The sequence below is a fragment of the Myxocyprinus asiaticus genome, chromosome 24, assembly GCF_019703515.2.
Source record: "Myxocyprinus asiaticus isolate MX2 ecotype Aquarium Trade chromosome 24, UBuf_Myxa_2, whole genome shotgun sequence".
Classification (NCBI taxonomy): Eukaryota; Metazoa; Chordata; class Actinopteri; order Cypriniformes; family Catostomidae; genus Myxocyprinus; species Myxocyprinus asiaticus.
Genome location: NC_059367.1, coordinates 28,996,368 through 29,018,369, shown reverse-complemented (window position 1 = coordinate 29,018,369; position 22,002 = coordinate 28,996,368). Strand labels below are relative to the sequence as shown.

Below are 22,002 nucleotides of genomic sequence, written 5' to 3'. Positions count from 1 at the left end.
AATAGATGAATGTAGTATTTAATACTAATGGTTGTGAATTGTATTTTTGGGGTTTCATTAGTCTTTCTCTTGACATAATGTGTCAGCCTCCACTTACAATACAATCCAACATGTAATAGAAATCACAAATCACATCTCTTTAACGTCTCAATTGTTTCTTCTAGACATCAAAGTGATTGAAAGAGAGCAAAAGGAGACTTTTGCTTACGTCTCCTAACTCTCAGATTTTTCTCCAGAAAAAAGACCCCAAAAGTCTCACGTGTTTCTCCTCTAAAGTTTCGGAAGAGATCTCAACGTCTCAAACTGTGCACAAATTTGTCAAGATAACAGAGTCTACAATCAAAAGTCAGACTCAGAATATGTAGTGCATTCAGAAAGTATTCAGACCCCTTCATTTTTTCACATTTTGTTATGTTGCAGCCTTATGCTGAAATGCTTAAAATGCTATTTTTTCCCATCAATTTAAACTCCACACTAATATGACAAATGACAAAGTAAAAACCAGATTTTTGATAACTTTGCAAATTTATTTAAATTAAAAAAACTGAAATATCACAAAAGTTGACATAAGTATTCAGACCCTTAACTCTGTACTTAGTTGAAACACCTTTGACAGTGATTACAGCCTCAACTCTTTTTGCGTATGATGCGACAAGCTTTGCACACCAGGATTTGGGGATTTTCTGCCATTCTTCTCTGCAGATCCTCTCAAGCTCTATCAGGTTGGATGGGGACGGTCCCAGGTCTCTCCAGAGATGTTTGATTGGGTTCAATTCCAGGCTCTGGCTGGGCCACTCAAGGACATTCATAGAGTTGTCCTAAAGCCACTCTTGCGTTGTCTTGGATGTGTGCTTAGGGTCATTATCCTGTTGGAAGGTGAACCTTCGGCCCAGTCTGAGGTCCTGAGCGCTCTGGAACAGGTTTTCATTAAGGATATCTCTGTATGGGGGCCTGGGTAGCTCAGCAATAAAAGACGCTGACTACCACACCTGGAGTCGCAAGTTTGAATCCAGGGCGTGCTGAGTGACTCCAGTCAGGCTTCCTAAGCAACCAATTGGCCCGGTTGCTAGGATGGGTAGAGTCATGTTGGGTTAACCTCCTTGTGGTCACTATAATGTGGTTCTCGCTCTCGGTGGGGCGCATGGTGAGTTGTGTGTGGATGCCATGAAGAATAGTGTGAGCCTCCACACGCGCTAGGTCTCTGCGGTAATGCGCTCAACAAGCCACGTGATAAAATGCGCGGATTGACAGATGCGGAGGCAACTGAGATTGAGGCGAGTCACAACACCATCACGAGGACATAGAGTGCATTGGGAATTGGGCATACCAAATTGGGGAGAAAAGGGGAGAAAATCTCCCCCCAAAAAGGATATCTCTGTATTTTGCGGAGTTCAGCTTTCCTTCAACCCTGACCAGTCCCCCAGTAACTGCTGCTGAAAAACACCCCCACAGCATGATGTTACCACCACCATGCTTCACCGTTGGGATGGTATTGCACAGGTGATTAGTGGTGCCTGGTTTCCTCCAGACATGATGCTTGGTTTCCTCCAGAAATGATGCAAACAGTTCAATCTTCATTTCATCAGACCAGAGAATCTTGTTTCTCACAGTCTGAGAGTCCTTCCAAGTGGAATTTCATGTGTCTTGCACTGAGGAGAGGCTTCCATCTGGCAACTCTGCCATAAAGCCCAGATCAGTGAAGTGTTGCAGTGATGGTTGTCCTTCTGCAAGCTTCTCCCATCTCCACACATGATCTCTGGAGCTCAACCAGAGCTCTTGGTCACCTCTTTACCAAGGCCCTTTTCCCCAGATTTCTTAGTTTGGCCGGGCAGCCAGCTCTAGGAAGAGTCCTGGTTGTTCCAAACTTCTTCCATTTAAGAATTATGGAGGCCACTGTGCTCTTGGGGAACTTCAATGCAGCCAATTTTTTTTGTAGCCTTGCCCAGATCTGTGCCTCAACATAATCCTGTCTCTGAGCTCTGCAGGCAGTTCCTTTGACCTCATGGCTTGGTTTTTGTTCTGATATGTATTTTCAGCTGTGAAACCTTATATAGACAGGTTGGTGCCTTTCCAAATCATGTCCAATCAATTGATTTTGCCACAGGTGGACTCCAATCAAAGTGTAGAAACATCTCAAAGATGTTTGAGAAAAACTGTGGTATATAACTAAGAACTCCATTAAAGAGAAAGTTCACCCAGAAATTATAATTCCCTCATCATTTATAAACCCATGCCATCTCAAAGTTGTTTAACCTTCTTTCTTCTGCGGACCACAAATGAAGATATTTTGAAGGATATATGATGTACAGTGTTCTGTGCATGCATCAGGCGCCAGTTACTTTACAAGCTTAAATTGTATTGACAAAAAAATATAATATATCCAAAAATTAAAAAAAATATTTGTTTGTGTTCTGCAGAACAAAGTAAGTTATATGAGTTTGAGACGGCAAAAGGGTGAGTAAATGATGCGAAAATGATAATTTTTGGGTGAAAAATTCCTTTAAGACTTCTGAGCTCTTTTACCCGGGAAATGTCTCTTTTAGGGCTGAAACGATTAGTCGACATTATCGACAAAAAGTTCCGTTGTCGAATAGTTGTTTGATCTCATTTAGCATGAGATCACATTAAACTCTAATGAGAGCGAGCGAGAGGAGCACCAAACGCACCTCACACCTGATTGAGAAGAAGAAAACGCTGCTCATAGTCCAGACTTGCCAAACAGCTTCATGTGATGTAGATCGCAAAGTATTAGGAAGTAAATACAGAAGCACTATTGTTGTGAAATAAAGCAGAGCCATTCCCCTTAAGCAAAACTTGTATGTCAGAGCATCTTTAAAGGAAACACCTCAGTGAGTCTGCGTTATATCTTTAATGCATCCTTTATTAAAGTTCAAATAATAAGGAAGCAGGTCATGTAAATAAGTACAAACTCCAAAACTGGTCAGCGCCATTTCTATGAGTCGTATGAAGAGACCTGATCTAAGGGAGAGAGACTGAAACTGCATTCGGCTGATGCAAACTTTGATGCGGGGACGCTTGTCCCTCGTGCGCGCACTTGATGCAGCAAAATGAAATTGTGATGGCTCGCGACGTATTGAATCATAATATTTGTGTCACAGTGTGTATCTTATCATAAAGAAAATTGACAATATGCAGCTTTATTAAGAAGAGAGAGTTTGCTTTTTGTGAGTTAAAGATGGTGATCGAAGTGAACAAAAAGGTGAGAGAGGGTAGTCTTCGCCCCATTATACACTGCAACAAAATACGTTTTTGATTTATTTTTGTTTTGGCTTGTTTTCCAATATAAATACCTAAAAGTCCTTTAAAACAATGTGCATTTACTTTAGGGGCTATACTGCAGAAATAAAAATTGAGAATGTTGAATATAATATTAAATATTTTAATATTTTAAAATATCAAAAATTCCTTAAACAACATACATTTACCTAAGAAGCAACATATTACATAACAACATATAAGATATGATTTCAGTGAATATATCTTGAATATAAGAATATTTGGACTTTTCTGCACTGACAGAAGTATAAGTTAAATAATACACTTATATTCAAGAAACATTCTCTGAAAGCAATTCTTAATATTGTATACTGTATGTTGCTTTTCAAGTAAATGTATCTTGTTTTAAGGATTTTTTTAACATTTTTAAATGGAAAACAAGACAAAACACTTGATAACAATAGAATTGTTTGTAGTGAATTTTTTTACTGAATTAAACTTAATCAAAAGTTTTTTTTTCTTTAATTCAGTGAATGTCATTTAGAGGTATTTTTAAAATATTAGTTTATCCTCTTTATTGTTAGTAAGCATGTTTAATACAACCTTTTAAGTCAAGGCACAAGCTGAATAGTCGATTAAGAGCTAACGATTAATCATTGCAATAATCGCCTGAATAGTCGAATAATCGTTCTAATAATCGTTAGATTAGTCGATTATCAAAACAATCGTTTGTTGCAGCCCTAGTGTCTTTTAATGTAATATGTGTTCTAGATAGCAAAATTCACACATTTTTTACACACACATCTTTCCAGTTAACCCAGCCAGGCTGAGCATGATTTGATTAAGAGGAATGACTGAGATATCCCATCCCGTATTTGTGGTTCTTTTAAAAAACACAATTAATCAGACTTACAGAAACCAAAGACAAACAGGTTTCATAATGAGACACTGGCTAATTAGGTACAAGCACTTCTTCCTTACTTTTGGTGAGAGTGATAGAGACAGGTTAGCTAATACCCTCATTTGTGATGTGTCTGCATTTACGTACATAGGTGATGCCTCTGAAAGTTTCACTGTTTTTCGGCCATATCCTGTTTTCTCTTAGATAACTATTAGAATTCAAAGTAATGCATAATGTGGTTGTATTTCTGCAGTTCTCTTTTTCCAGTCTATACGCTTAGAAACAGATTCAAAAAGTGCAGTATGGGTGACTTCAGATGAGAAGAATTTACCAGAATATCTGTTGCTGAAGAGACAGTGAATGATGCTTCAGTTGTGAAGGTGGACAACAAATCCTCGCCTGTGGTGACAAAGACAAACAAATGAAATGCTGTGAATTGAAAGTGATTAATTGGAATTTAAAGTTTTCCAAAGAAAAGGGAAATCTGTTGAAATAAGCTCAGAATCAGGTATGGTACCGTCGCAAGAGCTTACTAGGATTAATTGATTAATATATCAATATACACAATATCACAAATAATCCCCTCAAATAATAATTACAATAAAATAATAATTAAAAAATAGAAAATAAGTAAGGGATTGTTTAGAATCAGCGGGTCATTTTAGCACAATAAACTATGTCCAATGCGAAGCAGCTACTTTCCAAATAAAAACAATTAATTATAAATGGACATGAAATATTGATTTGAGATTCAATTATTTTATTATGTGAGAAGAAAGAGACTGCAGATTGATATGAGAGACACAAAACTAGTGATTGAAACTAGAATCATGTATTCCAGATAGCCATGCAATAGCAATTACTAAAACACTAAAGCCAACATCTGAAGCATCATTTGTGAGCTCTGGACAAATTCTCTCTCTCTCTCTTTGTCTCATTGTTACTTCCTCTCATGGAACAAATACTTCACACCTGTTGGAAAGGCACATGTAATGCCTTTCCCTGAACACAGATGTCAGTTGCAGTGAGCCTGGTTTATAGGCCTGTGGCAAAGCAGCTCACTAATGACTCTGTACTATGCCCCTCATTAGAGCCTATTACTGCTGTAGGTGTGCAAAACACAACAGTAGATTTTCTCTTCTTCAACAACATGTTTTTTTTATCATTAACAAAAGATCTTTTTACCTAAAATTGCTCTGCGAAGGGACGCATTACATCACCGGGTAACACAGGTTCCTTTTTTTAACATTAGTTAGTGCATGAGGTGTCATGAACTAACAATGAACAATATTTTTTAACAGCATTTATTAATCTTTGTTAATGTTAATTTATAAAAATGCAATTGTTCATTATTAGTTCATATTAGTTCATAATGCATTAACTAATGTTAATGAATTAATTAACTTTTAATTTTTAAAATGTTTTAGTAGTATTTAACCAAGATGTTGTATAAGTATTTTTTATTCTTAGTTTATGATAACTAATGAAGTTAACTAGTGTTAACCAATACAACCTTATTGTAAAATGGACGCTAGTTGTCAAATAACTTTCTCCAGCTTTTTTTTTTTTTTTTTTGCCACACCTAAATATAAAGAAGAGTTTGCGAAGAGGCTGGTTCCTTTAACAATGACCGTAAAAGACAATGTGAAAAATCTTGGTGTCAAATTTTACTCCACTTTGAAATTTGATAAACAGGTAAACTCATTTTTTCAGGCATTTTTTTTTCGATAAACTTTTTTTATTGATTCAACCATTAAATATATACATAGCAGAACACACATATACAGAATCAATATACAACCCCCAGTTCTGTAGCATAAGATCTAAAAAATTCAGCAGCAAAACCATCTGGCCCCGGAGCTTTGTCTGTAGGAAAGGCCTTAATTACCTCGTCAAGTTCCTCCAAGGTTATCTCAGAATCAAGACAATTTCTTTGCTCAGTTGTCAGTTTAGGAAGTTTTAATGGTTCCACAAAGTTTCTAATATCTTCATCAGTAGATGAAGACGTAGAACTATAAAGATCAAGATAGAATTCTTTAAAAGCATTGACTCAAAGTATGACTGTCTTGCCCTGAATAACCAAAACTCCACTTTCTGCGACAAAATAGCATTATATCTGTATTTCAATCTAGTCAATTCTCTGAGGCCATCAGCTCTGCCTCTGCACTTTTAATATTCTCTTACAACTCCACGAGTTCTCGTGCTTTGGATTTTTTGAGGAATGAGGCATACTGTATGATCCGACCCCTAAGAAATGCCTTAAGTGCCTCCCAAGCCACACCCACAAAGGATACTGAGGACCAGCTGGTCTCCATATAAACATTGATTTCGGTCTTTAACATTTGTTGGAAATCAGGATTTTGCAAAAGGGATAAATTAAAGCACCAACTATACGATTTCTTTTTCTCCGTATATGGCAACATCTCCAAACTCACCAGGGCGTGATCTGAGACTAAGATGTTTCCAATTGAGCAATCTGCAACAGTGAAATGAGGGACTTAGATATCAAAAATAAATCTATTCTAGAATAAATCTTATGGACTGATGAAAAAAATGTATAGTCCCTTCCAGATGGGTTCAAAAGTCTCCAAATATCTGCAAGACCAAGATTTTTACACATCTTGTGAAGTGTCACCGTTGTGCTAGGGGGCTTACACACTTTTGCTTCACTATGATCAAGGACTGAGTCCATCAAAAGATTAAAGTCTCCTCCCAATATTATATCATGAGGGGTGCCAGCGGCTTGCAACATCCCTTCAAGATCTATAAAAAAGCCCTGATTATCAGCGTTAGGCGCATAAATATTAGCCAAAATCAACCTTTGCCCCTGAATTTCAGCTAAAACAATAATGACTCTTCCTAATTTATCTTTAATCTGTTTGAGAAATTTGAATTGTAGATGTTATATATTAATTAATATGTTAATATATAATTGATTATATATTAATCAATATAATGACTCCCCTACTCTTACTTGAGCCAACACTAAAGAAAACATGTCCACCCCATATCTTCCCAAATTTTTCAGCTTCCTGCAGGGAAAGATGTGTTTCTTGAAGAAACACAATATCATATTTCTTACATTTAAGAAAAGAAATTACCTTCCTTCTTTTTATGGGGTGCCCCAACCTATTCACATTCCATGTGGAGAGAGATAACCCATTCACATTAACATTTGACATATTGATATAATAAAAATAAATAAATTGTGTGTCAAAAACAAGATTACACAGACCACATTCCCCATTAATGCAACAGTCAAACCCCGAACTTCCCCCGGAACAAAACAAACAGAAAAAAGAAAAACGTGCGCATTAACCCCGCGCACGACAGCGCCAACCGGGGCCATGCACGCCCACGAGAGCCCCCGCGACAACCTTGCCATCGGATTGCTCAAGTCCTGTGCTTCTATACAAATTTTTTAAGGCAAAATTACATAACAGAAAATACTTTGTTAAACAGACCCCAGCCAACAGGCAGAATAACAGAAAAAACATGTAGACTCATTCACAGGACCGTCTCGAGGGTGTGTTCCTCCACAAAACAAACTCCAGCCGATATAAAGCCGTTCAGTTTCCTCGGACAGACAAACAATTGTTCAGTGAGCCGGCTGTTATGAGTTCAATGGATGACATAATTATTCCAATGTCCCGCAAAAACACTCAACAAAACAGACTCCAGCCAGCAGGAGGAATAAGCACAAAGGACAAACAGATTTATGCACAGCTGTTCCAAAGGAGTGATGTTCAACAGAACAAGCTCCAGCCGCTAGGCGGAGTCAGCACAAAAAACAAAACCGGCATCCCAGTTCCTCGGATGATCAACAGCCAAACTAACTCGGAGGCCGCAAAAAAAAAAAAAAAACAAAAAAAAAAATTCACCATAACTTACTCAGCCCGTCAACTTTATAAAAGACGTCCTTTATGTGAGCACGTAGATATTTTGTGGTCATCCAAAGTGTCCATTCTCGATCTGGCCGGAAACTTCAGTGTAAAAAAGATCTTCCGTCAATGCAAAAGTTTCTTGGAGTCATGCCACAAAACAAACTCCAGCCGCTAGGCAGAGCCAGCGCAAAAAGAAACAAAAATGGTACCCAGCTTCCTCAGATAATAGAGATCCTGAACCGCGAGTCAGTCCACTAATATAAGAAACATCTAATGGCTTACTCCAATGTATTTATGAAAGAGAGTGCCTGTTTTGGACATGTAAATACTTTGTGACCATTCTTCGTTTTTATTCTCAGTTTGGCCAGGAACATCATTGCAAAAGAGATCTTCTGCTGGTGTAAGAGTTTCTTACATTCCTTGAACCGATCACGTTTCTCTCTTCGCAATGTCCGGGAACAAGAAAATATCATGGTTTTTCCAAGAAAGCTTTCCTTTGCTCCTCGCCTGGCGCAACACCAGATCTTTATCGGATGATCTCAGAAATTTGGCCAAAATCGATCGAGGCCTATCTCCCTCAGCAGATCTGCAAGCCGGGACTCTGTGAGCTCGCTCGATTTCCAGCTTGTGGCCTGTTATGTCGAGCAGACTCGGGAAGAGCTCGTCCAGGAATTTCACCATATCTCTGCCCTCTTCATGCTCAGGAATTCCAACAATTTGTATGTTATTCCTTTGGCTCATATTTTCAAAATATTCCAGTTTTTCCGAAATTAATTCCAAATCTGTTTTGAACGCGGGCGGATTAGTGGATAATTCCCTTTCCGATGACTCAAGATAATCGATTCTTTTTTCAACTTCTGTCACTCTTGTAAACAACTCAGAGAATTTTGTTTCCATCGCCGTAATCAATCGACGTATTACAGCGAGATCTTCCAATTCAGCAACAACCTTCGTCAGCATTACCGACATGTTGGACAGTTGACGCTGAATTTCATCTACCGACATGCCGTCCAAATGGAGTCCCCGTCTCGCCAGAAGCCTCAGCTTGAACACGTAAGTGTCTTTTAATGTCTCCAGAGTCTGAGGATTTTGACTTCTTTGACATGTTTACCTCAAAGAGCAAGTATGTAATTGGGTGTATCGAATCTCACCAGATTATAACATGAAAATAATTAAAAAACTAGCAAAGTTCGCAGAGCTCGTGTCTCACACGTCTGCTTTCCCCGGAAACCTAAAAGGCAGTTTTTACCAGCTTAGAAAGAAAATCATTCTTAGTTCATGATAACTAATGTAGTTAACTAATGTTAACCAATACAACCTTGTTGTAAAGTGTTACCCATTACAGTACTAATGCAGAGGCTAAAACCTTCCCCATGAAGAACAGTGCAAAAATTGGACCTAAATGATTACTGTCACCCCGTTTAACTGAGTTATACAGTAGATCCGTTCTTGTCAAAGTTCAAATATGGAAGCAGAACAAGTTCTTGTAAAACCACCTTCCAAATATGCAGTGGGAAACCAGCATGGACCCGGACCAACACAAAAAGAGGTTTAAAGGTCACAAAAAACCTACAACTTAATTTGCCAAACTGACAGATGCTCAAATGATCCATTCATTATTCCACATAATATAATTTTATTTCACTGTATTATAGGGTTGCACAATTAATCAAATAACTAATCATTAAAGCGTCTACTCCCATGTCAAATTTCTATTTACAACATGTTTTATAATGTTATCTATCACATACATGTCTGTTGCTAGCTTTCTGTGTATAATTCATTTAAAATTTAAATAACAGTTCACCAAAGCCTATAAATCATCCGATAATCAGAATCCTGAAATTATCCGCCAATACATTTTCCCGTTTGGCCAGTTAGCTTCTCAAACCGCGAGAGCGCTGAGTATCCTCTGCTTGCATGTGAAGGAGCCGTCTGAGACATGTAAATGACCAATCACATTGCTTTTTGTTTTTATGTGCCATTGAGTTACTACAAGAGTAGCGTGGGAGTAGCTGTTGTCTCTGGGCTTTCTGCTATTTTAGTTATGCCAAACCTTAGTGCCGCATTCGATACTGTTGAACACACCATTCTTTTAGACTGTCTGGAGTGTGAAGTTGGCATTCATGGGACTGCACTAAAATGGTTTGAGTCATATCTCAAGATCAGTCAGGAGTGGTGGTGGCGTAGTGGGTTAAAGCACAGAACTGGCAAGCAGAAGGTTACCATTTCAATACCCACATTGTGTCCTTGAGCAAGGCACTTAACTCCAGGTTTCTCCGGGAGGATTGTCCCTGTAATATGTGCACTGTAAGTTACTTTGGATAAAAGCATCTGCCAAATGCATAAAGGTAAATGTAAATATCTGAAAGGGAGAATGTTCTCTGTGAAAATCGTAAACTCTTCATCCTCCGCAGTAACCCTAAAATATGGCCTCCCTCAACGATCTATTTTGGGTCCAATTCTGTTCTTTTTATATATGTGCCGTTTAGGGACTATTCGTCGCCACCATGACATCCCTTATCACCTGTATGCAGATGATAGACAGCTATATCTTCCATTAAAAATTGAGAAATATTTGTCTTTGAAGCCCCTCATGGACTGCCTGGAAGATGTAAAACGCTGGTTGTCAAATAACTTTCTCCAGCTAAATGAAAGTAAGTCAGAAATTGTTATTTTTGACCCACCTATATATAAATTAGAGTTTGCGCAGAAATTGGTTCTTTAACAATGACCGTAAAAGACAACGTGAAAAATCTTGGCATCATATTTGACTCCAATTTGATAAACAGGTAGACTGAGTTATAAAAGGCAGCTTTTACCACCTTTACTTAATTTTAAAGATCTGGAAACAATAGTTCACACTTTTATAACATCTCTCCTGGACTATTGCAACAGTCTTTACTCTGGAATCTGTCAGCACCAATTATCTCTTATGTCTTCAGCTTTTTCAGAATGCTGCAGCAAGGCTACTGACAGGTACTAGGATGAGAGAAAACATCACTCCTGTTTTGGGTTCTCTTCATTGGTTGCAAGTTCAGTATATAATTGATTTTAAGATTGTATTAATTGTTTTTAAGGCATTGCACAATCAGTCTCCTCAATATATTGCAGATCTCTTAAGCCTCTATACATCTCCGAGGCCTTTAAGATCTCCTAATTAAATGCTGTTGGATGCCCCTCGGTCGAGGTTAAAATCAAAAGGTGATCGAGCATTTTCTGTAAGTGCCCTAAAATTATGCCATAATCTTCCCCTTCAAATTCGTCTGTCTCTCTCAGTGGAGACTTTTAAATCAAACCTGAAAACTTATCTTACACTGGCTTTTGAGTCTGAGAAATTAAATGAAGGACTGTTTTAGATTACTAGTATTTGTTATGTGGTACTTTTAAAATGTGATATATAAATAAAGTTGAGCTGAGTTGAGTACAATAATAGACCGGTGAACAACAATGTTTCTTTTACTGTCAGAGCCGAGTCAGATGCGCAGGAGCTCATGATGTTTAAAGTGCTCATGTGTTTCATTCTCTCTCTCTCCTCTTAACAACTCCCTATAACTGTTAACTGTCTTGTATAATGATATAAAGGCAAATATCAATAACACTTCTATCATATACTGTCTGCAAATATGCAGACACTGTACCTCGTTTAAACAGATGTAATTCAAGAAGCTCACAAAACTTGAGCAAATCCAGCATTTTCTTCCTATGAAGCGCACATATACTGTACCTTCCTCCGAAGAGAGTATTCTATCAGCCTGGATCATAACTCTGTTTCCCTGACTTACGAATGTTGCATGATGGTCAGTCCGTGACACTCCAATTAAAAGCTGCCAGGAGACTGTGCACTGTATGTACAATTAGTTTGATTCAGTCTTTTGTGAGAAAATGCGATTGGTAATGCACACATGACATCCGTGGTTGCTAGACTACTCTGTGCACTGTTATTATTTCCTTCTTCCTAATGTATTAACAACTTCTTTATGTGCAAATAACTTACTAAAATTGGATGAATAAACAGAAACCAGAAAAAAAACTGCTATCTACCATTTAAAACACAAATTTACTGATGATTAAGTTAAAGTTTTGTTTAAAAGTTTGATTAAATATAGTGCTAAATAAAAGTTAATACATTTTTTTTGCAATTTTATGTACATGTTATTTACTATATTAAATTGTGTGATATAGTGGCATTACATAGACCTATTGGCCACCCTGCTCTCTGGATATTGGCACTGGCTATTAAAAAACCCATTTCGGTCGACCACAAGTTTTCATTTTGTTTTGGACCTGTAGCCTACTAAAAGAATATAGCATGAATATAACCCATGCAAAATTCTATTACTCAAGATAATCGCAATTACTGTGCAATATCAATGGAGATGACTGACAGTTATTATTTTTGTCATAAACATGCAGCCTTACTGTTAGTTTAGTATGAAAATACAGATTTATTCATAAGGTACAGTAATAGAAAGGCATGGCTTTTAGCTTTTTGTGGTATCTGTTCTCTGTAACTGTAGACGTGGAAACCATCAAGAGCAACATGGCAGGCACGTGTATTCCCTCATCTACTGTGGGCTTCCCAGTGGAGATTCAGTGGGGCTTGCGGAAACCATTTGCAGCTTCACTGGAGATTAAATTTGTCTTATTGCCATGACACATTGAAAACATCTTGCTTGCAAGAAATTTTAACCAGCTGTCCAAATGAGGTTCCACACACTTGCAATTTAAAACAAAACACAACTCCTGATAAAAAACCCAGGCCGGTGCCACATACATATAAGGCAAAGATATGTGGTCAAGAAAACTGTCTTTGAGTACACACACACTCCAGAGCGAACTCTATTATTGTGATGTGGTATTTCAATAGTGCGTTTCAATGTGGTTCGTTTGAGGACTGGTGGAATGTGGAGCAGTGTCACTGAAGGAAATTGTCTTCAGATGCTTCTTCCTCTCTGTAATAACCCTCACATAGGGGAATAACTCTAGCGATAATGGCATAACAGCAAATTGTCAACATCCCAGACGTTTCATATCCTTACAGTCAAACAGAAATCCAACATTTAACCATGAGCTCCATCGATGAAACTTCAATATATCTTAACCGAAACCTAAAAAAATTTATTTGGACACTTAAGCCACACTTGAAAATTTGGTTGGATTTTAAAACATAAAACAATGTATACAGTTTTGATCATTAAGACAAAAGTCTGCATTTCAAACTTAGTGGAACATGTCCATAGTTAATGTGATGCACTACACCTGTGGTTTCTCTGCAAGGACACCCATGTGAACTGACATTATAAATCCACAAGAAATCACCTTGATACCAGCTGTTAAAAAGCCATTGCAAAAATGGCTAAGAAAAGAGAAGTTAGTTCTGAGAAAAGTTCTAGCATCATTTGTTTACAGATGAAACCTGGTCTAATATTTTGTTATCTAGTCCATTGAAATTCATACGTTCTACAGTACTCTTTGGGGACGTTGTACTTCAAACGAATAAATAAAAACAGATGTACCATGAGGATTTACCAATAATATTCTAGATATGCTGAAAACAATGGTCAGCTACCATCTGATAAGAGGCAAGTCGGGACAAGCCGGAGATACCAAAGACCAAATGCAGCTAATTTGGGAAACACTGACAATGTCTGACAACTGGGGAGAAACAGATGGTTAAGACAACGAGGACAGCCACAGAGAAAATGAAATTATAGATAAACTGCATGATGCTGACAGCAGATTGGAGTCACAACAGAGTCTGTAATAACTTACCGATGGCTGCTTTGTAGTATAGCCAGACATCCTTAGGGGACAGAGCCCTCTTCCAAATGACAAACTCATCAAAAGCACCTGTGGCATAGCGGCCATATCTCTGGCTATTTGCTGTGCCAATAACCAGGTCACTGAAGGGGTCACCATAGTTTGAGGAAACATTTCCTGTGGGGTCTCCTACGCTGAAAGTCCCATTAATGTAGACCTTTAATCCATCTGTTTGGGTCCATGTGAAGAGCACATGTGTCCAGTAGGGCCCTAGATAATAGACAGAGACAGAGGGAGAGAGGGAAAGCAACCAAATTACATTTAAAATAAATATAACATAGATTTCTATGTTTTGACTGTTTTGGAACTGGAGGTAATTGTAATACTATTTCCAGATTAACTCCATAAAACGTAAGTATCAAATGAAAGGAAAATGAGAGCAGGGGATAGAATGAGGAATGGATTTAATAAATGTTATCATGCAGCCAAAAAAAGATGATATAAAGAAACTTTGAGTTGAATTGTCAGTGGCTCATTTAATCTGTCCTGGGATAAAATGACAAACGGACACTCGACACATCATCCCTCTCTTATGTTATGTTTTCTCTCTTTCTCACTCACTAACTCATTAACTGTATATGATTTAGTCTCAGCTGACTTTTGTTAAACTATACAGCTGAAGACTTCATAAGCCTGCTGTTATTTTTATTGCTTCATCCACATATTGTGTGACATAGGTCACCACAGTAGCATTCTCAAAGCATTACGTCTGCTTATGTTATAAAAGCTCTAAAAGTCCCCGTACCTCAAGTTTGTACACCCTTGTCAGAAAAAACATACATTCTAACCGTCCCGATATAATTACTAAAGTCAACGAACGCCTCCAGTAAAGAGATTCTGAAGGTTAGAAAAACAAGGATAATAAAGATATAAAAATATTCTGGGCAATGACGTGCATCCCTAAAATGGTTGTAAAAAATATCCTAAATGAAAGAGAGATGATTTTGTTCTTGGGCAGCTGAATGATTTGACATTAGCTAATTTTTTTACTCTCATTTCCATTTTCACAGTACAATATAAATTTAAACTAATCAGAAGTCCAGTCGACAAAGTGTATACTTATGCCTGTTGACTCGAACACAACTGTACATCTGGATGTAATCAATATAATTGTGCACCTAATTACATATTCAAAATATTTATGGTCAGATTGCAAACCAAACACCAAACCAGAATATATTTCAAAATGAGCCCATGTGTGTGAAATTTGGAGAGTGTGGGAAAACATTTTTGGCCTTAGAGATAAGGTAAGACACTTTGCTTCCCAAGAAACCATCTACACCCTCTCCACATCCTGAACTAACATTAGAACATTACACACACACACACACACACACACACACACACACACACTCACAAAAACTCTACAAACAATTACCTGGAAGTTTGATCTTTGCCTTCCATGTCTTGGAGTCTCCTCTTGTGTAGAACTCCACACGTCCACCATGAGGGTTGGAGTAGACAGAGAAGCCGCTCGAGTCGACTTTACCTCCAGATGCAATTGCAAAACGAGACTCTACTTCATGGTTTTTCCAGAAGAAGGAGAAAGTAATTCCTGTCCAGGAGGAAGAGTCAAGTAAAGCTTCTGTCATTAGAGCAACATGTCTTAAAATTTAAACTTTGCAACAACTGTTTAGAGGTATCTGTGGAATATACCAATTTACATATATATAGTTTTTTATTTTTTATTTTAGCAAAACAATTTGATGCTCATCAAAATAATTATTGTATAATATGTATCATATCATCAATTACTTCCTATTGTTTTACTCAACTATACTTAACCTTTATGTTGTGTTCCGATCATTTTGACCAGGACAACTTTTTTTTAATTTTTTTTATTAATTTTATTTTTACTTAATACAATTGGATAAAATTCCTTGATTTTGTTCACATATGGTATCTGAAAACACACCATTTATTTTTTTACCATTCTCTTTACATTTTATTGCTTTTATTTCACTTTGTTACACCTTTTGTGTTCCCGGTCAAAAATGACCAGCCATTGGAAATGAATGGATTCAACTACAAAATACAAAAATATTAAGTGTTCAGGAGCATCCCAATCCTTTAGATGAGCACATATGCAAACACAAAGTCCTCAAACATGCACACACACACACACACACACACACACACACACACACACAACGTGTGTTAAGCACCCTTTTGTGCATTGTCTTTCCATGTACACTCTTTGAGGAATATTTCAAGATTTACATATCACATGTTGTATTTGGGCTCGTTTGAATCGGGATAGTCTGCTGTAAGTTACAATATGTCATTGTCTATATTATATGTATGTTTCAGGATGTAATAAGGAAAAACGTGACAAAAAAACACTCCTGTTTATTATATTTATGTGTGTCAATAGGAATTTCATACACTAATACTCACTGCAGTTTGGCATCTGAGTGAAACAGATTTGCTCATTGCATTTTACTAACTGAGACCTTTCAAATGATATATAACACATGGATATGTCATCTTTTTATGTTTTTACTAGGGGTGTAACGTTCAAATTTCTCACGGTTTGGTTTGTATCACTGTTTTAGGGTCATGGTTTCGGTTCAGTTCGGTATTTGTTATGTTCAGAAAAAAAAAATATTAATGCCAAATTCAAAGTAAAAATATTCTATTTGGTAACAAACACTTCAAGAGATTTGCCCTTACTACAAATCACGATGGTTTTACTACAGTAACCATAGTTTAACCGTGGTATTTGTAGTAAAATCATAGTAACCACAAAATTAACATTGTTACTGTCATGGTTACAATACTATAGTAAAATCATGGTTACTGTATGGAAACTACAGTATTACTGTTGTAAAACAATGGTTAATTGTATCAAAACTATGATTTCTGCTAAGAAATCAATGGTGACAGCAGTCATTGTTACTTCTGTCATGGCTACTACAATATTACTATAGTAAAACCATGGTTACTACATGGCTACTACAGTATTACTGAATAAAACCATGGTTAAATTTCATTAGTGTCCTTAACTAAAAAAAAATGTTTTTCTCTAATTACTACCTCAACATTTAATTAAATACCTACATTTATACTACATGCATCAACATAAAGTGCATTTCATACTCAACACATATTCAACATTCGGAAGCTGTACATCACTATAGAAGGAAAAACCTTGCTGTTAAAATGGATGCTAGAAGGGATGTCGTAACGCAACAAGAGTGTTTTAATCATACGCAGAAATCCCGCATCTTCATCTTTGGAGTAGTAGGGCAACATAACTTTGGCAATGAACACTCTAAATTCTTTAGTTATTGTTGATATGTCTGTCCGAACTAGCACTGAGTTCCTTAAAGAGACCAGGGGGTCTACTAGAATAGGTTTACATGCTTTATTGTTCAAAAAACACATAATTTTTTCTCATACTGTACATTGCTGCTCCCCTCTCTTCATACTCTGGCTGAAACGCTCTGATTTAGCTCCTGTCTCTTTAAAGCCCCCCTTTCCGAAAAGCCCAGTCTGCTCTGATTGGTCAGCTGGCCTAGTCTGTTGTGACTGGCTAACCGCATAGAGCGTGTGTCGGAAATGTAATGCCCCTTACCATAACCAAGTTTCAGCTCCCAAGGCTTCCTGAGCAGCTCTGTAAACACTACTGTAATTATGGTAACAGTGGCATTGGTTTTTGCCGTACCAGCTCTAGCCCGAATCCGATAAAGAACGTTTGGAAGAACAAGCTGATCGACCCGAACCACCTTCGCAAGCACTACTTGAGCAGGACATTTCACAGTGGTAAGTTTTAATTTTGTAGCTTTCTTACAAGTACACTGTTGATTATTGTGAACCTAACAAAGCTTCAAGTAAAAGACACCTAGTGCATCTAAGTTAGTCATCTTTTGCTGGAATGGGTGTAACCGAAATTTTTTCAGCAGAGCTATGAACAGAGAACAGAGGCTTACTCCTGGATGGACATTACTGGGGGGTATTAGAGAGTTAGTGAGCAAGTTAGCCGTGGACTACCGTGGATAGCGGCCATAACATTATAGCTTATAATTATATAATTATATAAGACTCTTGAGTTCAACCATTTTGGTACACAGTTTTAGGTAAAAGCCAGCCCATAGCTGAATAGTAAACCCTTACCAAAACAATAACATTACATAGCAAGTTAGCCGAGCACTACCGTGGATTGCAGACATAAAATTACCGTTTGTAAAAATAAATCCATCTCTACACTTGATCACTATTCATAATAGTAAGAATGACAAACAATCTGCATAATTCTACACAATTGTTGGTAAAAGTGGGCCCACAGCTGATTAGCAAAACTATTTCAACACAATAACATTAGCTAGCAGGTTAGTAGAGGTCTACAACTGTGCACTGGATGTACACCGTAGCTACAACACAAAACTCCGCATTTGAACTCTGGGTAGCAGATAAATCTACAAATAATCAAGCATACTTACAAGTTGTGATCCTGAAGTGCCAGATTGTCCCAACAAAGTGGGAACTGCACCATCTTTCAGGAGTAACGTCTTGAAAATCCGGCATTGGTTGTGGTTGTACTGCTGAGGAATATTGGTAAAAATAAATTTTAACCACTGATTCTTCAATTCGTCTGCCTTGGAAGTCCAAACAAAGAGGTTTTGCTTTTGCAGTGAAGAAAACAGCGTCTTCTCGACAAGGCAACAACACTAACCCAGCTCATCCAGGCCTCGGCTATAACTACCTTTGTTTGAGGGCGGGCCAAAGTAGCCATTAGGCGGGCTTTATGCAAATGTGTTACATAGTGACGTAGATACTTTACGGAAGAAATGGCTGGACTACAAACCAGCCGTTTCGTGTAGTTCTTGAGCAGTGTTGTCTGTGGGAGAGTATATCTCCTTTTTGCATGGACTTTGTGCTTTGTAATTTTGCAGACCTTTTACATGCACAAACAGCTATGTTACACACAAAAGGAAAGGTAAAATCCCAAAAAGCATAATAGAGCCTCTTTAAAGATGGAAGGGAGTGTGTCTGTGTGCAGTTTCGGGCTCACCTATGGCTCTGTGTGCGCTGCTCTATCTATCATCAGGTGATGTCAGCGTAAATAAATAATCAAACATCGATGTATTACCAGTACACGGCACTCACGTCGAGCAATGTCTGCAAACAGTGCCTGTTTTGTAAAGGTTTTATGACCATCGCTGTTGTGAATGACTTTAATGACACAGGGGCTTCTCTATCTTGCGGCTTATCTCAGCTTGCCATTTTCAACTTCACACTAACGCGTCCAGAACTGTGATATCATCAACTGATTTAACATACTAACAGTTAATAGGACAGCTTCTCCCTGTAGAAAGTTGACCCACGTGAACACGAGCGTGTCTACAGAGCGATACAGATGCATTAGCGGAGGTTATAACTGTGCATGTCTATTTGGCGCTTTATATTCATTGCCAAACTGATCCAGATGCATCATTAAACTTGAGATGAACCACGGTGCAAATGCTTACCGAACCGTGGGTGGCGAACCGTACAGTTTGTTTTCTTACAGAGAACCGTTACACTCCTAGTTTTTACCATCTCTGAATATAATTATTGAGATAACAAATTAGCAAATCATGAGAACAAAACAGTTCTAATGTGCCAGCAAATTAAAAAGCATTATTTAAGAATTGGTAGGATCAGCTATATGCATTGTAAAGTCCAGATTATAAGCTTTATAATGACTACAATTTTGTTTAGATCAAGCAAGTAGTTATTAATTTATTATATTATTACTATTATTTTTCTGCAGGGAGTTCCTCCCACTAGCTCAGTTAGTGCTCAGTTCAAAGCTCAGTTCAATGAATCCTTCGATCAATATTTTTATTTAATTAAACAAAAAATATGTTCAAAAAAGGACAAAACTTTTCATAATTACTAAAAAAGAAGTTGACAAAAAGATCTAATGCAATATCTTGGGATAATACAGTATATGCCAGTAGCGAATTCTCAGGGCCAGTAAAGCCTTCTCTGCTGGCCTAACATGCCTAATAAAAATTTGTTTTTCATTCTTTCATTCTCATTCACCTCTTTGCCTATGCATTTTCAATCGCTTTCCACTCTGAATTCATCTACAAACAAATAAGGAAAAACAAAAAGTTAATTCAATCAGAATTTATTCCTTGACGCTTACAATCAAAGACCAGAGGTGTCTCGGGCTCCCAAGAGCGATCTTGGGAGCCCGAGACACTTCTGGTCTTTGATAAATGGCCAATGAAAATTGGTGAGTGGTATTTGCATACCACTCCCCCGGACATACGGGTATAAAAGGAGCTGGTATGCAACCACTCATTCAGATTTTCTCTTCGGAGCCGAACGGTCGATGTTTACTGAGCTGATTGTTCATTCACCTCTGCTGGATCTGACGGTGCATTTCAGCGGCTTCTCCCTCCTCTGCACTGGTGCACTGCAGAGAACGCCCCTGGGTGCTTCGGCAGAAATAAGAGAGTATATTTTTCTAAAAGAGTATATTTCTCTAAAAGAGCGGCACACACGGAATGTCTTTTTAAAGACGCATCTTTTTAAAGATGCCTTTCCATTTGTGTGTTATTCCTGGTTGCGGTCGTTACCTCTCAACTTCGGACGGTCACAATCGCTGTCTTTCATGTCTGGGCGTGACCCACGCGGAGACAGCATTCGTGGTTGGATCATGTACTCACTGCAAGAACATGACCATGGCAACGTTGCAGTCACAGCTTGCTTTCATAAAAAGCTTCTGGATGAGTCCGTCGGCTCGTTTCACGGCTAGTTCGACCTCTTGTTCAGAGCCCGCAAAGCTGATGAGCTCTCGAGCGCAGCATCAGAGAGCGGGCTCGTCCAGTTGGACGCAGAAGCCTCAGCTGGGCTCCCCCCTTCGGGGACGGTTACCCAGTCACAGGCTGATGCGGAAATGACGGACATGCTTTGCCGGGCGGCCGCGAGCATCGGGCTAGAGTGGAACCCTCCACTCTCCCCTGAACCCTCGCAGCTCGATGATTGGTTCCTGGGCTCGCGGTGCCGCTCAAAACAGCCAAGCCCTGCTCCAGTCCGTTTCTTCCCGGAAGTGCACGAGGAGCTGACAAAATCGTGGGAGGCACCTTTTACTGCCCAGTCCCAATCTTTCAGCTCCCCCGCCCTCACTACCCTCGATGGTGGGGCGGCCAGGGGCTATTCAGCAATTTCCCCGGTGGATAAGGCGCTCGCGGTGCACCTATGCCCGCAGAGCGCCGCCACCTGGCGCGGACGCCCAAAGCTCCCGTCCAAGGCCTGTAGGTTCACGTCATCCCTGACGGCCAAAGCCTACAGTGCCGCTGGACAAGCCGCCTCCACCCTGCACGCCATGGCTCTCCTGCAGGTCCACCAAGCCAAGGCGCTAAAAGAACTGCACGAGGGTAGTTCCGCCCCAGATTTGATGCAGGAACTGCGCTCGGTGATCGACCTCGCTCTCCGGGCAACGAAGGTCATGGCGCGGTCTCTCAGGCGGGCGATGTCCACCTTAGTGGTCCAGGAGCACCACCTTTGGCTCAACCTGGTTGAGATGGGTGAGCCCGACAAGACACGGTTCCTTGCTGCCCCTATCTCCCAGGTTGGCCTATTCGGCGACAATGTCGAGGACTTTGCCCAGCAATTCTCGACGGTGAAGCAGCAGACGGAGGCTATCCGGCACATCCTGCCCCGGCGCGGCTCAAGATCCCGCACCCCGCCTGCTTGTCGCCAAGTGCGTCCCCCTGCGGTGACTGCACTGGCTCCACCGCAGCCCGTCCCTGTGGCCCGGCCCCGGCGTGGAGCCCACCGCAGGAAGCAGACGCCACCCGCCTCATGGCCGGCCGCCAAGAACCCATGGAAGGCTTCGAAGCGCCCCTGAGACTGGCGACCCAGGGACGTCAAAACCCACCTTGGAACTGGTAAGCAGACCACTCCATCCCCCGGTGGAGGGCCAGGAGGAGAATCTTTTGTTGCTTTTTCATTTAATTTCGCCATATGCCCAAGTGGCTGCGGTACCCAACAGTTCAGCAAAAGAGCGGTTTCCTCGTTCCCTGGGTCACATAACCGGTGTGCACAGCCGTCATCATGACCACCGTCCACCTTTTCATCCTTGCAGGGTTGGCGCTCCAGCGGCGGTCTCCCCGCCCCTGCGCGCCCAGCTGTGGCACAAATTCGCTACCGATGTGACAG

The 22,002-nt window shown here is 39.4% G+C and overlaps 1 protein-coding gene across 1 annotated transcript in view; it reads right to left on the bottom strand.

Annotated features, from left to right (window-relative positions):
* LOC127414763 (adhesion G-protein coupled receptor D1-like) overlaps positions 1-22,002 on the bottom strand; it is an 89,247-nt gene that overhangs the window by 52,990 nt on the left and 14,255 nt on the right. The window contains exons 5-7 of the mRNA XM_051653027.1: positions 15,224-15,400; positions 13,798-14,055; positions 4,470-4,537 (exon numbers count right to left, since the gene is read on the bottom strand). Coding sequence (XP_051508987.1) covers positions 4,470-4,537; positions 13,798-14,055; positions 15,224-15,400 — 503 coding nt within the window. The remainder of the gene's footprint in view (positions 1-4,469; positions 4,538-13,797; positions 14,056-15,223; positions 15,401-22,002) is intronic.